We start from the raw sequence: 20,784 nt of genomic DNA, 5'->3' as shown, positions 1-20,784 counted from the left end.
TACAGTTACCAACCTTGTAAACGGTAACAATATACATCCAATGTTTCCCTCGTGTTTGTTTCGAGCTTATGTTCGACGATTCCCACATGATTGTTTCCACATCTTGCATTGGGATACACCGTGGGATAACCCGCTGTCCTGTTATAGAGCCATCCAATCAGGCAGCGATGATAACCCAACTGTTTTAAGTCAGCCATGGGAAGGGAAAATAAATATAGTTTACAGAAGAGGTACCTACAGCTGGCACTGACTATAATACACCTAGAAGACTACTTACCTGCTGGGCAGCAGAGAGCTGTTGGAAGGTGGCAATCCTGGCACCCTCTGATGCACAGGCTTTTTCTGCGTCTTCATATGTGTACTGATAGTTACCTTTTGGGGACTGCAAGTGAAAAACGCCACCAGTTTTCTCTAGTAAATTAAGGTTGAGAGATGATTTAGCTACAGATCCCTGGTAAAAGCTAATTATTAGGTGTAAAAAAAATTTTTTGTTACGACACACCGAGCGGCGGTGCTTGGCCCTGGACTTTTAACCTGGCCGATAGCAAAATTCTCAGACAAAGCCGAGGACCCAGAGGAGAAGCGAGAAGTGGTTTACAAAAATAGTTACAAAAGTAAGTGAAACAAAGTTACAGAATGAGATATAAGGCCTCATGTCCATGGGTGGGTCGGATTCCGCATTTGGGAGCCCGCAGCGGAATCTGACCCTGCTTGCAGTCAAGGACAGTGCTTACCTGTCCAGGTCTTTATTGCAGATGCGTGTGGAAGTGCCGTCCGCCACACATGTGCAGTGTAGATTTTTTTTTAATCTCCTGCTTTTTCATAGAATCCGTGGTCTGTCTGCAATTCAATTGCAGACAGGCTACGGATCAGATGGCTTCCATTGACTTCAATGGAAGCCATCCATGCGGGAACCACAGCAAAATGGAGCAAAAGGGTCTGCAAAACAAATCTGCATGCTTTAATTCAGCTGTGGACGCCCATGTCTTCCTATGGGCGGCTTAAACTGCGGATTCTCCGCAATTCAAATTTACCCATGGACATTGGACCTAAATATATACATAAAAAAAAATAAATGACCGGCTGCTGATGCCAATCCAAAACAAAATAAGGAACCCATTTTATTGTAAATATACAAATTTTAAAATCAAACTATAAATTTAAAAAAATATATATTTTTTTACCCCTAATAAAACTAGAAAACGGGGAAAAAAAGTCAGTGAAAAAAAGATGTTAAAAAAAAACTATATGTCAAGGGGGTAAAAAAAACGCATCAAAAATAATTTTGGTAGCTAAAGAAAAAAAAACAACAGGGCAGTAAAACTACCAGATGGGTAAAATGCCTAAAACATGTCTGGTTCTTTGGGTACAAAACAGCCTGGTCCTTAGGCACTTAAAATTGCTGTATGATTTTGCTGGATAACAGCTGTTTCACCTGCAAAGCTATGCAGCAATTACGACCGGTTGCATGGTTTGGCAGGTGAACAGCGGGCTTCTGATAAACTCATGCAGCCACTCAATCAACCTAAAAATTGCAATGACAGTTTTTGGCCACATCGTGGCGGCTTCCTGTGTCTCTACCCTTCCTGAAGCTGATTCATTGGTTAGCACGGAATCCACTGATGCATACCTTGATAGTGCCAATCTTCGCAGGATGCCTGATCAGCACATCCTCCATTCTCTTCCAGACAACGGTCCACAGGCGGAATAACTTTTTCTAGACACTGGACCCCATTACCCACATAACCTTCATGGCATTCACACCTGCGTGTTTTCTACAACCAAAGAAATGTTATCTAGTTTGGAGAAAATCGGGGATGATGGGGGTATGGAGAAAATCGGGGATGATGGGGGTAATGCTTAAATAGTAATTTTTGATATCAAGCATAACAATTTTTAAGAAAAAACAATGTTCAGTTTTTGCAGTGACTTTGGGCCTTCCATATGACACTAGTGGAATCTGCAGCTATGGGATATGTCAAACTGTCTCTCTATATAGTAAGATAACTCAAAATGTGTGCAGATGCCCAATCCATTTTACTATATGTCCAATGCCAGTTCTCTTGCGCCTCATTGTCGTATACGGCTTCAAATAGATATGCCAATTTTGGGATATATATTGCATCCATTCCCTAAGACATCCCTAGTCCCTGATAACTGCCGTAAACATTGCTCTGAGTCACGGTATAGATAGTCACGAGACAAGGCACTGTGTCCACTCACTGTTGGTTACATATCAGACCAGCGACAAATAACCTTACCTCTATGCTCGCTTACTTAACTAACATAACTAAAATAACCATCAGACCTTCTGTTGGGTAAAATTGTGGGGTAGGCCACAGCTTTATTAAACCAACGCTTATCAAAAACTTTATTCAATTAAGAAAACCTTTATGAGAAAAAACCTTTTCCATGCCGTAAACGTCCAACTTTGAGTCCACAATAGTCCCGAGGAAATTCGTGAGCCCAGGTCCTTGGCTGCTAACCTTCCTCGACTCTCCTTCTCCAGCATGGAAAAAACTCCAGGCCACGCGGAATGCGTCGTTTACTCCTACGCATGACGCCCCACCCCACCAACTCGTGCCAAAGCCATCTCCACCCCATCTTGCAAACCCGAAAGAAAAGTGTCCAGACCGACATCGCTCAGGTGGACTCCATCATCTCTGAGTGCTCCTCTCTCCTTTTCTTCCAACTCCCAATGTCTGATAGCGATGCCACCTAGTGACTGTACAAACTTTGAAATTTTTAAGTTGATTAATCTCCTGACCCTGTATCGCTTCCGGATCGCGCACTCCTCGCCAACTCCTTCTGGCCACTATATCCGACCAAACCAAAATTCCTTCTTGGAAGCAATCCCGGAACCTTAGCAAGTCTTGCTTCATGATGACCAGTAAGTCTCTCATTTTCATCCTTCCTAGGTCATTCCCCCCGGCATGAACAACCAGTACGACTCTTCGGGGGGTCCACCTGCTGATGTCCATAACAATCCGTAACAAACTAGGCCATTGAAGCCCTCGGACTCCGTGCCAATTTACGGCAGTTCCGGTTAAATTCAGACTCCGACCTGCCGGCCGTACGGCTGCTCTCTTTTCAGCCCAGTAAATGTAGGAATGTCCTATGATCCACACCTTCCACGGCTCCGCAGCTGGAAGTAAGCACAGAAAAAACACAAGAAAAACCTCGAAATGGCTAGGAAAAAACCTAACGAGCAAAAGAAAAAATTCACGGCCGACGAAAAATTCATATAACCATCAGATCTGGCCTCACATATGATTTATATGCCTGAGACCTCCATCTTCCCAACCTTTTTACTTCTACTTCGTTCATCCCGCCTAACTCGGCCGTCGTTGCCGCACCTATTCTGAAAGAATGAGTGCCAAACTCCGAAGCCTCTAGGCCTACCTCGCGCAACGACGCGCGTAACACCGACGAAAATTGGAAACGAGTAAGCGGAAGACCTGACGCATGAACCAAAAATTGCCCGCTTGTGACTCTTGAAGCCAAATAACGCCTAACTGTGTCCACCGGACACCAACATGCACCCAGGCTGCCAATTGACAGCCATTCGCCTCTGCCATAGATGTCCGTTTTTGACCGACTGACGCGCACACGTAAAGTATCGTTTAAAAGTAGCACGTCGTTAAAGAGGAGGCCTCCCTCTTTTTTCTTGCTTGCGGGAACTAGCTCGCTGATCCTTAATGCTGCGAAAAAAGCTAACAGGAATGCTGCTCTAAATAACAACGCTTCCTCTGCATTAACGCACGTGGTTTCCAAAACGTCCAGCAGCTTGCATAATAAATGGTACGTAATGGGCCGGCGGGCATCCACCCGCCGCTTGTCCTTTTTCCACCCGCGCAATATTTGCCGGATGGCAAAGTCCTTTGTCACGTCCTCTATCCCGTGCAACTTCAACAAAAAGGCGACACCCGCCAAATGTTTTTTGGCGACGTCAAATGACGCTCGACGAGATCGTAGCGCGGATAACATATCCATTACTGCCCCGCGCGCAACGGAGCCCCCCGCAACGCGGCCACCTGTGAATGCCAACCATGCAGACCAGACCGTATTATAACTTCTCCATGTTCCCTTTGAAACCGACGCTTCCACAAGCTTCAACAACTCCTCTCGACTAGGCTCCATAAGAAAAGCGGGCAACGTAACCCCACGGTCTCCGCCCGCGGCTGCCGTTCCCTGAACAAGTCCATCTGAAAACGAGAGAGTGCGTCAGCTGCTCCGTTCAAAAACCCCGGCACGTGCTTCGCGCGTAAATATATATTCCGTTGCAAACAAATCAGCACGACGTGTCTCAATAAAGCCAACACCGGCTGAGACCCCGAAGACTGTTTGTTGATAATTCGTACAACTGCCGCGTTGTCTGACCAAAAACAAATCTTGCTGTCCTGGAGCTCTGCTCCCCACAGCTCCAGGGCCACCACAACGGGGAAGAATTCCAGTAACGTTATATTTTTTACCAGCTGATGCTGTATCCACGACCTTGGCCAGGACTCCCTGCACCATTGGTCTTTAAATATCACTCCGAAACCGTCCGAACCGGCCGCATCAGCAAACAGGTTGACGTCGGCCCCGGACCATTCCTCCTTTTGACACAACACTTGCCCGTTGAAAGTTTCCAAAAAAACCCGCCACATATGCAAATCATCTCTAATCCCGCGCGTGACCCGAATAAAATGGTGGGGCTCGCTGACCCCTGCCGTAGCTAAAGACAACCTTCTAGAAAACGCGCGGCCCATGGGGATGACCTTGCATGCAAAGTTGAGCAGCCCCATGAGGACCTGAAACTGGCGCAGCGTGGCTTTTTTACACCGTTCCACGTCCGCTACTGCTTGTCGTAGCCGTGCTATTTTTTCCGTTGGTAACCGAAAAACCATTTCAGCCGTGTCAATTTCAATGCCCAAAAAGGTTAAACAAGTAACGGGGCCCATTGTCTTTTCCGCCGACAACGGGACCCCCAACCGCTGCATGAGATCCTGGAAAGTATTCAACAAAAACCCGCAAACACCGGACGCTTCTGTACCGATAAACAGAAAATCGTCTAAATAATGCGTCACCGACGTGATACCCGTTTCCTACCTAAGGATCCATTCCAGGAAGGAACTAAACAGCTCGAAAAAATAACACGAAATCGAGCAACCCATGGGCAGGCACATGTCATAAAAGAAAAAATTATCGATCATGCAACCCAAAAGGTGAAAACAATCCGGGTGAACCGGCAATAAGCGAAAAGCGGATTCGATATCCGTTTTTGCCAAATGCGCCCGCTTGCCTGCCTTGGTAACCAAACGCACCGCGTGATCAAAAGACGTATAAACCACTGAGGCTTGCTCTTTTGAAATACCATCATTCACCGACTCCCCTTTTGGGAAGGACAAATGATGGATCAGACGGAACTTGCCCGTCTCCTTTTTGGGTACCAAGCCCAGCAGAGACACCCGTAAATTGGGAAAAGGCGGTTCAGGGAAAGGGCCCGCCATGCGCCCCATTTCTACCTCTTTAAACAATTTTTCAATTACGAGCTCTCGATTTTCCACCGCGGACTTTAAATTGCGAGATAACGTGACGGCTGACTGCTCAACAAAAGGAATAACAAAACCAGTAGAAAAACCTTGCTCAAGGATTTTTGCTTCCTGCCTCCTGTGGTACTTGTCTAACCACGGAAGCAGGCGCTTGCTTCTCACCGGTGTTCGTTGTGCCGCTGGCACCCGCCACTGCTGGCGTTCTCTGCTTTCTGAAACAGCGAATCGCCGCGTGTTGCCCTCCGCAGACAGAGCACTCGTGCCTGTACCTGCAGGAGGCGTGAAATCTGCAGTGGCCCTCGTTGAAGAGCCAACAGGAACCGTTAGGTCGGGTTGCGGCCGCAGCGGGCTGTTGATTTCCCCCCGCGGCTCCCCCTTGAAAAGGCGCTTTTTGCGGACGCTGTGACAAGATCAACTGGATCCACACGTCAGTCGCTTTTGACGCCCAGCTAACATGACTCACACCCGATACACGGCGCCGAAAATCCTCATCATACCGCCACCACGCGGTCCCGCCGTGTAATTTGTAAGCACTGAAAATCGTATTCAAATAAACCATTAATTCAGGGCCTTTGTTCGGCTGATGTTGACAAACAACATAAGCCAACACGGAAAAGGCCTGTAACCAATTACCGAACGTTTTTGCAACCTTCTGCTTCTTTTCCGTGTTGCGTTCGGATAATCTTTCTTTATCAACAGTAACATGATCCGCGGATAACAACGACCAAATATCAATGTATACACCTTTGCGGATTTTCTCCAACACATCATCCGTTAAACCGACCCCTAATGGGGCAACACCACAAAATAGCGAATCCGCATATCTCAAACCTTCCAACGGATCTGTTTCAGAAACCATCTCAACCGCAGCTGGGCCCTCGCCCCCTGCTGCGCTTGAATCAACCTTGGTCAATAATGACTTTAAAACAGTAACCAAATCTTTTTTGTCCGCTGCTCTCGCGGGATCCATCACATTAAACCAAGCTTTTTTATAGTCACACTCACCGGCTCGACCGACCTCCGGCATCGCCAAGGGCGTGGTCCCCGCCAGTCGACTCCCGGTCCTGCTGTCCTGTCTGTTTGATGGCTGCCGATCCCTCGAACGTGTAGCCCTCTGCGCCGCTCCTGCTTGTGTAGCTCCGGGATAGCCCCCATATGGCCGCTCCTGCTCGTCCTCGTGCCTCCTGCGGCGTATGTAATCCCCGCTCGGGATGGTTGATGACGCCGCCACCGGCTGACGTTGGCTCTCTTGCTGGTAAAACGCCTGACGCGCGCTACGCCTATCGCCTCTGCGCGCCTCACGCTCTCTGAAAGCTTCCCTACCGCGCTCTGGGCCTACCCTACCTAGCTCGCTGTCACTGTCGCGCGCGAAGCCCTCTCTACCACTCCTTTCCTTCTGCCTGCGCCTAGCATTTTGCCCCTGGCGTCTGCTACCAGTGTGGCTTGCGGGGCTATGGGAAGAGTAACCAGAAGGGTCAGCAGCCGTGAACACATACTTGGGGTTCACGTAACAAAGTCTATGGGACCTACTAGAGGCGGGCTCACCTCTCGATGGCCGGAGGTCACCTTGCCTATGGCGCTGTGAAACCTCGTGGGTACGGTCGTGGGATGCTGGCCGTGGCGGGTTTGCTGCTCATAAACGGACCCCTCAGAACTAGAGGTATACAAAGGGTTAATTACCCTATGGCCCGATGCCTGAACGGGGCTGCGGCGATACCGCGGGCTCTCACTGTACTCCCGTGGGCTGACCCCCCCTCTACGTGCCGCTAACGCGCTGCGTGCTGTGCTGCTTGCGCTGCTACACTCACTGTGCGATGGGCTACTTGGCTCCCTCCCCCCTGTGCCCCCCCTGGCGACTAACCCCCTACGCCTTGTCTCCCTCCAAGCTGAGGTGCCCCCTCCCCCTTGCGCTCCTACCTGCTCTACTCTACACGCGGCGCCGCCATCTTGCCTGAGCCTGCGGCCATACCGCGCGCTCCCCGACGCTTCCTCTGCTCTGCTCCGCTCCTCACCTCCTCCGGTCCGCGTCGTCCTGCGCCCGACAGCGCGCTGCTCAGTCGCTCCGGATCCCGCTGCCGCTGACAGACCCATCCTCCGCTCCATGCTCCCGACCGTTGGTGACCGCTGGCTCCTTGCACGCGCTACTTCCGGTGCGCGGTTTGAATTTGGCGCCTTCTTCCTGCCGACCGCTCCAGACTCCTTCGCTCTCTCGTCGCCCCTGCTCGTTCTGTCGCTGCGCCGTTTTGCCGCCGGGCTCGGGCTGAGCCTCGCTGGGGGATTTCTTCGCCTCTTCGGACGGCCACGCTCCTCTTCGCGCTCTTGGGCTACGCTCCTCTCCGCTTCCTTCTCCGGTGCCTCTGGCACCGCAGGGATTCCAGACTCCGACTCGGCTCTGCAGGATCGCAGTAAGTCTTCCAGCCATGCTGTGCCATCTTCCCGCACCGCCTGCTTTATTTGTGTTCTCAGCTCCTCCATCTTCTGTTCTTCTCCCGCTGCCGCTCACGCTGTCTCCGACTCCCGATTTCTTTCCTTCTTCCACTCGACTGGACTTCTTTCCCCGGTCTCCTCTTCTGCTTGCTTGTAGAAAAAACCAGTCTTTTGTGCTTGTGAAAAATTCCTTCTTCCTTCTTTTCCTCAATCTGGCTGCTTGTTCCTTCTGCTTCTCTTCTTAGCTCCTTCTTCCACGCTGTTCACCGCTGCACTGAGCTCCACTTCCTTCTTCTCCCCTTTTCCCTTTCCTGTCCTAGCTCCGCCCACCTTCGCTCGCTTCTCCTTTAACCCATTCCTCTCCCCCTTGTCGCTCGTCCCATGCCGTCTCATTAACTCATTTCACGGCATAAGATATGCAGCATACAGACCCTGGCGAATAATAGCCCTTTTCAGACGTGCCAATATATCGTACAAACAAGTGAATTATGTCATAGTTAGCTCATTCGCTCATGCATTCTGTTTATACAGGCAGATACATTGTTGGCTTGTTCGACGAGAAATCGTCGAGAATTGTTCAGTCTTTCACATTTACTGTATAAGTGAATGAGAGCGCCATTTAAACAAAACTATAAGTGAACGATGGAACGTGATCGCTCCAAAAAAATCAAAAGTGAACGATAGACTTCAGTGTAAATGCGAGTCAATGACAGAAAACATTTGTTTTTTGTTCATTTTATGCATCGTTGGCTCGTTCACTTATCGTTCAGTTTAAACAGCACTCATTCAGTCCTTATTCACTTATACAGTGAATGTAATTGTTTGAATGATAAACCGGCTCGCCTAAAAGTGCCCCAAGTTAGGGCGCCTATACACGAGACAATATAACACTACTGTCGGAATAATTACTCAAATCAAGTGAATGTTTTGTGTAAACATCGCCACCAAGAGGGTGACAAGCGATAATTGCTCACTGGTCATTAATTGCCTTATTTCAGCTCATGCAAAAATAATCTCTGGTTGATTATCGGCTGGTATAAACAGGGAATTATTTGGCATTCAACGACTAAGCCAGCAACACTGCAGGGAGGCGTACTTTTCAATGACTGAAAATGAAGAAGCGACCGACAGTTGTTCTGTATCCTATCTTTTTTGGCACAAAAACTAAATGCGTGAAAGATAGGGCAAGTACTATGTTTTCTCCCGCGTAGTATTAACGGATGAGCATCCCACTAGTGAAAACAAAACCATTGAAATCAATGGTTTAATTTCGTCCTGCTTTGTGGCTGTGATTTTCATGGCTGCATAGCAGGACAAAAATAAGCCCATGTTATTAAGCCCTTACACTAGATACTATGCCGAGTCTCATACAACGTGCCCAGCCCTGACTAATCAGTACACACTGATACTACGAGTCATTGTTTTTGTCTCTTTTGATGGCACAAATACAGTGTACATTGGCCCGATAACCATCAGTTAGTGAAAAGTACTTGGGAGAAGTTATCCAAGGTACTCAGTTCGAATAATACGTTGATACATTATTATAATTTGTTTTGCCTGAAATAAAGAGGATTAAATTGACACAATATCCACATAATCGAGCCTGACAGTCAGACCTGAAGAGAATGAACAAGAACACCACTAGATACTTACTGGACCAGTATAAAAGCATGTAGCGTGCTCGCTGCATCCACCGTTCTCATCTTTGATGCAGAGATTGATTGGAATACAGATACGACCGTCTCCTTCATATTCCGGAAGACACTCACACGAGAGCCTAGTTTCAGTCTGAGAGCATTTGGCATGGAGACTGCAGCCACCATTGTAAGTGCTGCATAGGTCGATCACTGCAATGAAGAATCTCACAATCAGAGCGGCGTTACACAAGCGTATTGCAAAAAAAGCTCGCTCCTGTGCAACTTTTTTTGCACAGAGAACGAGTGTACTTTGCGCACATGCTGCACACAATACTGTGAGGATTTGCGCAGGCACCAATAGTTCACATGACAGGGGAATCACCCCGCTCTGAAATGGCTATTAAGGTTCCAGTGGTCGCAGGATTGCACTGTGTTTTGCGCATACCCACGTGTACATATATGTGCATTTGGGAAACTTCCCATAGACCTCTATGAGCCTTTTTGGTACGCAAACGCACACAAGATAGAGCAGGACCTACTTTTTTGCGCCAGCGAGAACTGCACATGCAAAAACAAACCAAAAAAAAGAAATGAGAATGACCCCATTGAAATCAATGGGTTCTAATCTCTGTTTTGTGAGCGTGATTTTTCCGTGCACAAAAACATGGAAACATATTCTTGTGTGACGCTGCCCTCAGAATGTGCAACGGTATGCTAGAAAAAAAAAAAAAAGACATAATGCCGCCATACACACATTACACAAATAGGCACATTACGCACATATACACAATATACAGTGCTGTGAGGTAGTATTGGTCCCTTTCCCAATTTTCTGTTTTTACATGTTTATCACACTGGAATGTTTCAGATCATTAAAGTAATTTTAATATTAGACAAAGTTATCCCAAGTAAGCACTAAATGCTGTTTTCAAGTGATGACTTCAATTACTAAAAGAAAAATACTGTGCCTTGCGCTGTGCGAAAAAGTAATTGCCCCCTTGGCTATAAAATCAACCAGTTAACCAAAATTCAATTGACAATTGGGTTTAATTTCACTAGCCATACCACATCATAACCGCCAGGCCTGTTGAATATAAACATCACTTAAATAGAGCCTGTCTGGCAATGTGATGCAGAATAGTAGGTCTCTAAAAGCAGCACATAATGCCAGGCTCTAAAGAGATCAAATACAGTTACAAGTCATCAAAGTCTATCAATCTGGAGAGGATTACAAAAGAGTCGCCAGCCTACCTAGACTTCAATAAAAGAGCATTGGCGATTCATCCAGGTGGTCACAAAAGAACCCAGATGAACATCTAAAGAACTGCAGGCCTCACTAGACAATGTCCATGATTCCATAATAAGGAAGACACCGGGTAAAAATGGCATCCATGGGAGAGTTGCAAGGTGCAAACTACTGCTGACCAATCAACCCACAAAAACTTGGCTAGCATTTGCCAAAAAATATCCAGATGACCCCCAAGACTTTTGGGATAATATTCTGTGGACTGGCAAGTCAAAGGTTGAACTTTTTGGAAGACATCAGTCTTGTTACATCTGGCATAATGCTAACACTGTATTCCACAATAAGAATGTTAAACCAATAGTCATACATGGTGGTGGTAGTAATGGTCTGATTCTGCAGGGCCTGGACAACTAGTCATCATTAATGAAACCATGAATTCTGCTCCCTATCAGAAAATCCTAGAAGGAGAATGTCCGCCTATCAGTTCATGACCTATAGCGTAAGCATGGTTGGGTCATACTGATGGACAATGATCTAAAGCACATGAGCAAGTCCACCTCTGCATGACTCAAAAGAAACAAAATTAAAGTTTTGCAGTGGTAGTCCTTACTTGAATTCTATTGCTATGCTGTGGCAATGACTTAAAGGGGTTGTCTCGCGAAAGCAAGTGGGGTTAAGCACTTCTGTATGGCCATATTAATGCACTTTGTAATGTACATTGTGCATTAAATATGAGCCATACAGAAGTTATTCACTTACCTTCCCTACGCTGGCGTCCCCGTCTCCATGGCTCCGTCTAACTTCAGCGTCTAATCGCCCGATTAGACGCTCTTGCGCAGAAGGGTCTTCTACCTTCGGGTCTGTCCGGCAACAGCTGCATTCTGGCTCCGCCCCTTCTACGCGTCATCGCGTAGCTCCGCCCCATCACGTGTGCCGATTCCAGCCTCCTGATTGGCTGGAATCGGCACATGTGACGGGGCGGAGCTGCGCAATGACACGTAGAAGGGGGCGGGGCCAGAAATGCCGCTGCTGCCGGACAGACCCGAAGGCAGAAGACCCTTCTGCGCAAGCGCGTCTAATCGGGTGATTAGACGCTGAAGTTAGACGGAGCCATGGAGACAGGGACGCCAGCGCAGGGAAGGTAAGTGAATAACTTCTGTATGGCTCATATTTAATGCACGATGTATATTACAAAGTGCATTAATATGGCCATACAGAAGTGCTTAACCCCACTTGCTTTCGCGAGACAACCCCTTTAAATAGGGAGTTCATGCGTGAAAATACTCCAATGTAGCCGTATTAAACAATCTTGTAAAGTTCCTCAACAGCAATGCAAAAGACTCATTGCAAGTAATTGTAAATGTTTGATTGCAGTTGTGGCAAAAACAATTAGGTTTAGCAGAACAATTACTTTTTCACAAGAGTGATAAATAATCTTTATGGTCAATAAATGGAATGATCCCTTAGAAATTGGATGATCTGAAACATTTAAATAAAAGAAATCAATGAGGGGCCAACACTTATAACAGCCCTGTATACATATACCCGTTTCCCTGAAAATAAGCCCTAGCATATTTCAGGATTTTTGGGGATGCAGCACAATTTTTCAGGATTTTTGAAGATGCTTGAAATATAAACCCTACTCCAAAAATAAGCCTTAATTACAGTTAATAAAAGAGTCAATTTAAATAGTGCCCAGGTTGTTATAAAAAATAAAATCTTTTGAAGCAAAAATTAATATAAGACCCTGTCTTATTTTCAGGGAAACAGGGTACTTATTGAGCGGACAAGTGTTAGGGATATTACTCTCTTGTCCTGACTCGGGACAGGAGTTGGTTTCCCAATAAAGCAGCTCATACACAGTACATTGCATTTTTACACAGAAGAATAAAAGTAAAAGTCTGTCCATGTCTAAAATGTGTTGTTTGGGTCTTAACACAAATAAAAGTGAACCTTAAGGGCGCCCACCCACTGGCGATTTTTTTCCCTGCGAAATTCGCAGCATTTTTTTCTCTGCAGGGGTCTATGGGACTTGTAATGTTAAAATCGCGATCGCGCAAAATCGCAATTTACCGCGAAATCGCGATTTTGCGCGATCGCGATTTTAACATTACAAGTCCCATAGACCCCTGCAGACAAAAAAAAAAGGCTGCAAATTTCGCAGGGAAAAAAAAAATCGCCAGTGGGTGGGCGCCCTTAGTCAAGAACAATCCTCTGATAAATCCTTTAACAGCACTATAAGGACAAAAACAGGTGGGCGCCGCTGGGGTTCTTATTTTTTGTCAGACTATTCAAACTCTGAGATATTGCTTGTGAGTTTGAAAAAAAAGTGGGAAGATAGGTCCTGCCTTATCTTTCTTGCGTGTTCTCTAAACATGCGAGAATCCTGATAGTGGAAATGAAACCATTGAAATCAATGGTTTAATTTCTTCCCACTATACAGCCATGATTTCCTTAGCCATTATTGAACAAAATCATGCCCATCTGCAGAAGCCCTAATAGATCGATTTTACTCTACTGCATGAAAGCATGAAAGTTTCTGGGGAAGATCTGTGGCTGCAGTCCAAGTAACAACTCTGATAAAAGCTGAAAAGTGTTGTGCCTTCTTTCCAACCTAAAAAGTTAAGTGTATTGGCACAAACATCTCAGCATACCCAATTTTTCTTCATTTAGCAATCCTGCCCATGAAGTGCTTTCTCCTCTCTCTCTTCGTACTGCATTGACATACACAGTACAAGCCTGAACAAGGACCTAGAGGGGGCAGCCACTAAACAGGACTGAAAGCTTCTTGGATTTGTCCTGATACTGTTCTCAGTTCAGCAAGGAGTCATCAGACATCCCCGACAATAAATGCAGAACTGGAGCAGCGATTGCATATGGTATATTTCAAACCCTGTAACTGCCTCGCCGCCCTTGTGTATGCCATATACCATATACAGTCTTGAACTTGGAAATGTGAGTTCCACTTTATAATATATTTTAACACTCTTCGTTTATTTTTGTTCTCACAAGTATTTCTTTTTTTTTTTTTTATTCTTTATTTCTCATTTTCAATGTAATTACAATTTACCTTTTGTCATGTATCAAGATAACATTCGTACATTTGTCAGGAACATACAAATCTTTGCTCTCAACGGTCTCATAAGTATTTCTACTTATTGAGCCCCCTCCTCCTCTATGTTTACATCATCCATTACTGCTGCTGCCAATTATCCTAAAAGGGGTTAAGCGGGTTATGTAAAGTGCATATTAATGGGTCCCCATAATGTAAAATAACCAAGCAGCAGATACTTACTGCTCCCTGCTCGTTCCTCACCACAACTCTGGGTCTCTGCTGTGTTTATTTACAGGCTGCTTGGACATTCCGTAAACCTGCTGCTGCAGCCAATGACAGCACTCAGATAATCGCGAAGAGCTGTCATTGGCTACAGCAGCTTGTTTGGAGATGGCTCAGGCTGAATGCAACCTGTAAGGGCTCACACCCACTTGCGTTTTTTTAACACTGCGATATCGCAGCGTTTTTTAAACGCGATTGTCAATGGAACTTTCTAATGTTAAAAACGCATCGCAAGTTGGTGTTTTGTGATTTTTGTGTGATGCGTTTTTAACATTAGAAAGTCCCATTGACATTCACGTGAAAAAAACACAGCGATATCGAAGCATTAAAAAATGCAAGTGGGTATTCACCCTAAGGCCTTAGTCAGACGGGCGTTTTTTCGCGCGATTTGCGCATGCATCCGGCGATTTTTTTAACACTATTGCTTTGCAATGGTATCGGACACGTGAGCACTTTTTATGCGCTCGTTCGATAAATTATAGAACAGAAATCGCAGATCGCACCTATCTGCGATTCCTGTTATCTTCTCTATATGCGCTCAATGGGACCGGCGGCAGCAGCGCCGACCCCATTGAGAACATATAGAAGACAAATCATTCTTCTCTGCTACAGCCGTAACAGCTGTGGCAGAGAAGAATGATGTTTGCCCATTGAATTCAATGGAGCCGGCAATACAGCAGGTTCCACTGAATGCAATGGGCTGCCGGCGATCGCGGGATGAATTGTCGGGAAGGGCTTAAATATATAAGCTCTTCCCTGCAATTCATCCAGAAAAGTGTTAAAATAAAAAAAATATACATACTCACCTGCTCCAGGCAGCCGGAGTTCCGCGCGGCCGGCCTGCAGTGGGTGTGAAGGGGGTGTGAGTCAGACCTGCCCCCTGATTGGCTCAGCGCTGAGCCAATCAGAGGCAGGTCTGACTCACACCCATTCATGAATTCATGAATGGGTGTGAGTCAGACCTGCCATGAATGGGTGTGAGTCAGACCTGCCCTCTGATTGGCTCAGCGCTGAGCCAATCAGGGGGCAGGTCTGACTCACACCCCCTTCACACCCACTGCAGGCCGGCCGCGGGGAACTCCGGCTGCCGGGAGCAGGTGAGTATGTATATTTTTTTTAATTTTAACACTTTTCTGGATGAATTGCAGGGAAGGGCTTATATATTTAAGCCCTTCCCGACAAGTCATCCCACACTCGCCCGCAGCGCATTGCTTTCAATGGAGCCGGCTGTATTGCCGGCTCCATTGAATGCAATGCGCTGGACAGCTCCGGCCTGTTTCTAATGAAACGCGGCTAGGAGCAGATTTTCGAGCACCGGTCACGCGATTTGCGGATGTGCATCCGTCATGCGATCCGCAAATCGCGCGAAAAAACGCCCGTCTAGCTAAGGCCTAAAGATGACATCAGCTAGGAGATCGGAGCTGTCGGTGATGGACGAGCGGGGAGCAGTAAGTATCAGCTGTTTTGTTATTTTACACCATAGGGGACCCGTGAATATGCACTTTACATAACTCAGACAACCCCTTTAAGTATCATATGCTATATGTATAGATTTACTAACCACTGCATGTTCTTCCATCTCCCTCGTAAACTGGGTTACATTCACATTCATTATTGGCTCTGCACATGGCATTACTATCACATTTTGGTGAACAAACAGGAGCAGATGCTGGAAGAAAACAATAAATGGTCAACAGAAAGCAAGGGAGTAATACATTGGAACATACTGTATAACCAAGCTAGCAATCATTATTTTTGGATATGAAACACTTTAGAAAAACTAAATGTAACCGTTTATACAGTCAGTATACTTTTACACAAAATTTATTTTCATTACTTTAATACATCTTAGTAAACTGTCCTAATTAGCTGATGCTTTGGGTATATTGTGTCCCACAGTATGTATCTATATTAGAGATGAGCGAACGTACTCGGTAAGGCTGATTTCGCAATCGAGCACCGCGATTTTCGAGTACTTCACTACTCGAGTGAAAAGTACTCGGGGGCGCTGTGGGTGAGCGGGGGGTTGCAGAGGGGAGTGGGGGGGGGGGGGGGGGAAGAGGGAGAGAGAGAGCGCTCCCACCTGTTCCGCACTGCTACCCCCCGCTCCACCACACCACACCACGCCCCCGAGTACTTTTCACCCGAGTAGTGAAGTACTCAAATCGGGGTGCTCGATTGCGAAATCGGCCTTACCGAGTACGTTCGCTCACCTCTAATCTCTATCATTAAAGACTGCGAAGCTTTTTAGTCTGATACAGTAGTCATATTCCCTCTACGTTTCTTTATTTCTCCTCTACTCCTACCTTACATATATTTGGTAGCTTACCAAGAAGTATGGGACAGAAGGAACAAAGTAGTTCAGTGTGCGGTATGAGACGTCACGTTGAACATGCTGTCCGATCTCTGAGCAGCATGTTATAGAGCAGAAAGGGCTAAACAGATTGATACTGTATATAATCTTATGGGAACAGATTCAATATAATGTCTCACAAGTTGATGGTCTTATCAGTGATTGACAGCCTTCTTTGTAGGAGTGTCCATATAGAGATATCTGTCAGTCACTCAGTAGGACCACCCATTGGACTCCTAAACCCAGAATTAGCAGGGATGATTGTGAAAAAATAGCAAGTTCTACTGAATTCTTCCAACAAAACTATATATAAATCTGTTTAGCTCCTCCCATTCTATAACATGCTGCTTGCAAATCTGACTGCATGTTTAATGCGACATGTTTCCTTTAACAAGGTTTGTGTGTACTCTGTAAGTTTCCAAAGTAATAATTCATTTGTGAGTCTTTCATATGCTTATTTATTTGAGATGAGCGAGCTCATTTAATGCTTCTGCTTGAGTGAGCATCAGTCTTTTTGAATAACTGATTACTCGTCCAAGCAACATGTGGGGTGGTGGCGGGGGTTGGAGAGTGAGAGAGCTCTCTCCCCGCTCCTCGACGCTTCCCCCCGCCGCCCCCCACCCGCATGGTGCTCAATCGAGTAATCAGTTACTCGAAAAGACCAATGCTCACTCAAGCACCAGCCTTAAATGAGTTCGCTCATCTCTATTATTTTTTTTTTAATTTAAAGAGTGGTTAGCTAAGCTATGGGTATAATGGGACATTTACACTTGGCCCTACCACTTTTCCAAAAACTGGGCATCGCCTTGCATTAGGAGGTGTTGCCATGCACGCCACACCACCTTTAGTATAATGTAAGCCAAAAACTGGCGTACATTATACTAGAAACATATGCCAGCTCCTAGCTGGCATAGCTTTATATCTGATGCCAGAGGCTTGCGCCTCTTAATACATTTGTTGCTTGCAGCTGGGTGCACTGTTTATTTAGACCAGCGTTTCATATGCCAGTCCAAGTAGATATGCCCAAATAATTTTTTAGGCCATTGCTTTGCAACATCTCTGCAGGGACTGAGTGATATGACTAGGTCTATTTGCTGCTGTGAAGATCCAACAATGTCACGCACATTGCCAGTAAAGTGCATTGATATACAGCACTAAAACCAGACTGCCGGTCCCCAACACTGACTAAATACACGTAAATAATTACATTACTAAGTTATAATATCAGTATCTGATAATGAATACTAGGTCATATTCAGATGATCCACTTCTTAACAGTCATTCTGGATTATGAAATGATTCTTACGCTGTTTGGTTTCACATTTTTCACCAAACCACCCTTCAGCACAGAAACAAGATCCATCTCCGGAAATCCCTTCATTACACTGACCATTTCTAGAGCAGGTACATTCTGAAAAATAAATGACCTGGTGTCAAATCAGTTAGAAGAAATATGGAGAATAAAAGAAAGCTCAAGTCATCTACTAGAATAGAGCTGAAGATGAAACATCTCAAAGACTCTAGTCTGGTCACACACTTTGGATAAACCACTGCAAATTACACCATAAGTGACAGACCGCTGCGATCAACATGTCTGTGTCCACAGGGCATCATACAGGACATGGCTGGTTCTCTTTAAATTGCAATATAAGCATTTCAATAGCAATTGATGGTTGCAGAACTCTTGCTGGTTTGTGAACTCTCAGTAGGGGAAGTAATGTTCTTGGGTGTTATTTCTATCTCTCAGCCTCCCATACACTCCAAGGATGTCAATAGGAGGGTAACCATAATAGAAGTCCCGTCTGTCCATAAGCCAAGTCAAGGCTGATGTCCTCTTCAACCATTTTTTTTGTCTAGAGTCCCTCTTTTGCTTGTCCACCGGCCTGTCTTGTAGTGAATGGGCTGGGTCTACAGCTATCATAGCACTCATACCAGCTCTCTTTGTCTAAATATATGGTGCCACCTCCTAATAGATCATCCTCCTGACTCCTTTATGGTAGTACCATGGAGCAGTGCTCAGTGTTGCAATGCACCTTGAAGAGGCATCAGGCTCCCCTTCCTACTGGAAGCCAGGAAAGTAACCAAGAATGCTGTAAATATTTGGTGCAAAACCTGATAACAGCAGCCTCCGAATATGACGTAAGGTCAAGTGAAGAAAATGGAAAATGGGCAGTCAATAGTATGGGCCAAACACAACAAAGTAATAATGGTAAGGGCTACCTCCCTTACAAGGACAGATGTAGCAAATGTTAGCTTGAAATTTAATGCATTCTGATAACTTAATGTTGTACATTGAGTTATCATGATGCAACATTTATGTTAACAAGTGCTACAATTATACATATACATCCATGATGTTAGCATACCTTCACAGTCTGGGCCATATCTCTTGGGGGCACAGATTTCACAAGCGGTCCCAGTGAATCCTAATGAACAACTGCATTGCCCATTTCCTTCCAATCCATCAGTACATGTTCCATGATTGTTGCAAGGGGCCTCCAACCCACCAGGACATACTGAAACACGGAATCATTTGTTATAAATCTGCAATATCACACGTCACTTTACAACATTTAAAAGGCTGAGACAGAATTTCATAGCAATTTACATCTTCGTTGGTTAGTTAAACCTTGGTATTCAGTATTGGGTCAATTGTGACCCCCCTTAAAAAATATTTTAGAGCTTGTTTCATGTATTATGGCATAAGAGATTTTTATTTAAAAACTTTGTATATTTACGTCAATAAAACTTTGTCTGCTAGAAAGGAACACAATCTTGGCATCTCAATCGCTATATCCAGCTGTAGAATAATATGAGCACTTGTTACAAATAACTGGTATTTTTGAGTGTATTTTTCATTTGTCACATGCATGTTTGGCTTTTGTGCCATCCTTTCATTCACATAGACTGCATATTCCTTGTTTCCTGCTTATGATCTCTTTCTAGGTTTTTTGGGCAACTTCAGGATTTTGTTCAGCAGTTGGTGTTTGTCACAAACGTGGTCTCACAGCCCTTAACATGGATGTGACCGCAGGGGTTAACTTGCTTCCACTCCCTCAAACCTGCACTAATTGCAAAATGGATCATAAATAGAGATGAGCGAGCACCAAAATGCTCGGGTGCTCGTTATTCGGGACGAAATTATCGCGATGCTCGAGGGTTCGTTTCGAGTAACGAACCCCATTGAAGTCAATGGGCGACCCGAGCATTTTTGTATTTCGCCGATGCTTGCTAAGGTTTTCATGTGTGAAAATCTGGGCAATTCTAGAAAGTGATGGGAACGACACAGCAACGGATAGGGCAGGCGAGGGGCTACATGTTGGGCTGCATCTCAAGTTCACAGGTCCCACTATTAAGCCACAATACCGGCAAGAGTGGGCCCCCCCCCTCCCAACAACTTTTACTTCTGAAAAGCCCTAATTAGCAATGGATACCTTAGCTAAGCACCACACTACCTCCAACAAAGCACAATCACTGCCTGCATGACACTCCGCTGCCACTTCTCCTGGGTTACATGCTGCCCAACCCCCCCTGCACGACCCAGTGTCCACAGCGCACACAAAAGTGTCCCTGCGCAGCCTTCAGCTGCCCTCATGCCACACCACCCTCATGTCTATTTATAAGTGCGTCTGCCATGACGAGGAACGGCAGGCACACACTGCAGAGGGTTGGCACGGCTAGGCAGCGACCCTCTTTAAAAGGGGCGGGGCGATAGCCCACAATGCTGTACAGAAGCAATGAGAAATATAATCCTGTGCCACCGCCATCAGGAGCTGCACACGTGGGCATAGCAATGGGGAACCTATGTGCCACACACTATTCATTCTTTCAAGGTGTCTGCATGCCCCAGTCAGACCGCGGTTTTTAATTCATAGACACAGGCAGGTACAACTCCCTATTGTGAAGTCCCTGTGGACCGACAGCATGGGTGGCTCCCTGGAACCCACCGGCGGTACATAAAAATATCCCATTGCATTGCCCAACACAGCTGAGGTAGTAATGTCGTGCTTAATGCAGGTGGGCTTCGGCCCACACTGCATGCCCCAGTCAGACTGGGGTTCTTTAGAAGTGGAAACAGATGCATTTATAATTCCCTGTGGACCCACAGCATGGGTGGGTGCCAGGAAGCCACCGGCGGTACATAAATATATCCCATTGCATTGCCCAACACAGCGGATGTAACGTCAGCTGTAATGCAGGTGGGCTAAAAATTCATTTGATTACACTGTAGGCGAGGGCCCACAAAAATT

The 20,784-nt window shown here is 45.9% G+C and overlaps 1 protein-coding gene across 2 annotated transcripts in view; it reads right to left on the bottom strand.

The window, feature by feature from the left end:
* STAB1 (stabilin 1) overlaps positions 1-20,784 on the bottom strand; it is a 201,738-nt gene that overhangs the window by 14,002 nt on the left and 166,952 nt on the right. For both annotated transcript variants that reach the window (XM_066596318.1, XM_066596319.1), the window contains 7 exons: positions 18,901-19,050; positions 17,841-17,945; positions 15,743-15,850; positions 9,615-9,808; positions 1,631-1,775; positions 278-411; positions 14-179 (listed from right to left, as the gene is read on the bottom strand). In XM_066596318.1, the coding sequence (XP_066452415.1) occupies positions 14-179; positions 278-411; positions 1,631-1,775; positions 9,615-9,808; positions 15,743-15,850; positions 17,841-17,945; positions 18,901-19,050 (1,002 nt within the window). The remainder of the gene's footprint in view (positions 1-13; positions 180-277; positions 412-1,630; positions 1,776-9,614; positions 9,809-15,742; positions 15,851-17,840; positions 17,946-18,900; positions 19,051-20,784) is intronic.

The sequence above is a fragment of the Eleutherodactylus coqui genome, chromosome 3 (assembly GCF_035609145.1).
Source record: "Eleutherodactylus coqui strain aEleCoq1 chromosome 3, aEleCoq1.hap1, whole genome shotgun sequence".
Taxonomy (NCBI): Eukaryota; Metazoa; Chordata; class Amphibia; order Anura; family Eleutherodactylidae; genus Eleutherodactylus; species Eleutherodactylus coqui.
This window is presented reverse-complemented; position numbering and strand designations above follow the sequence as displayed.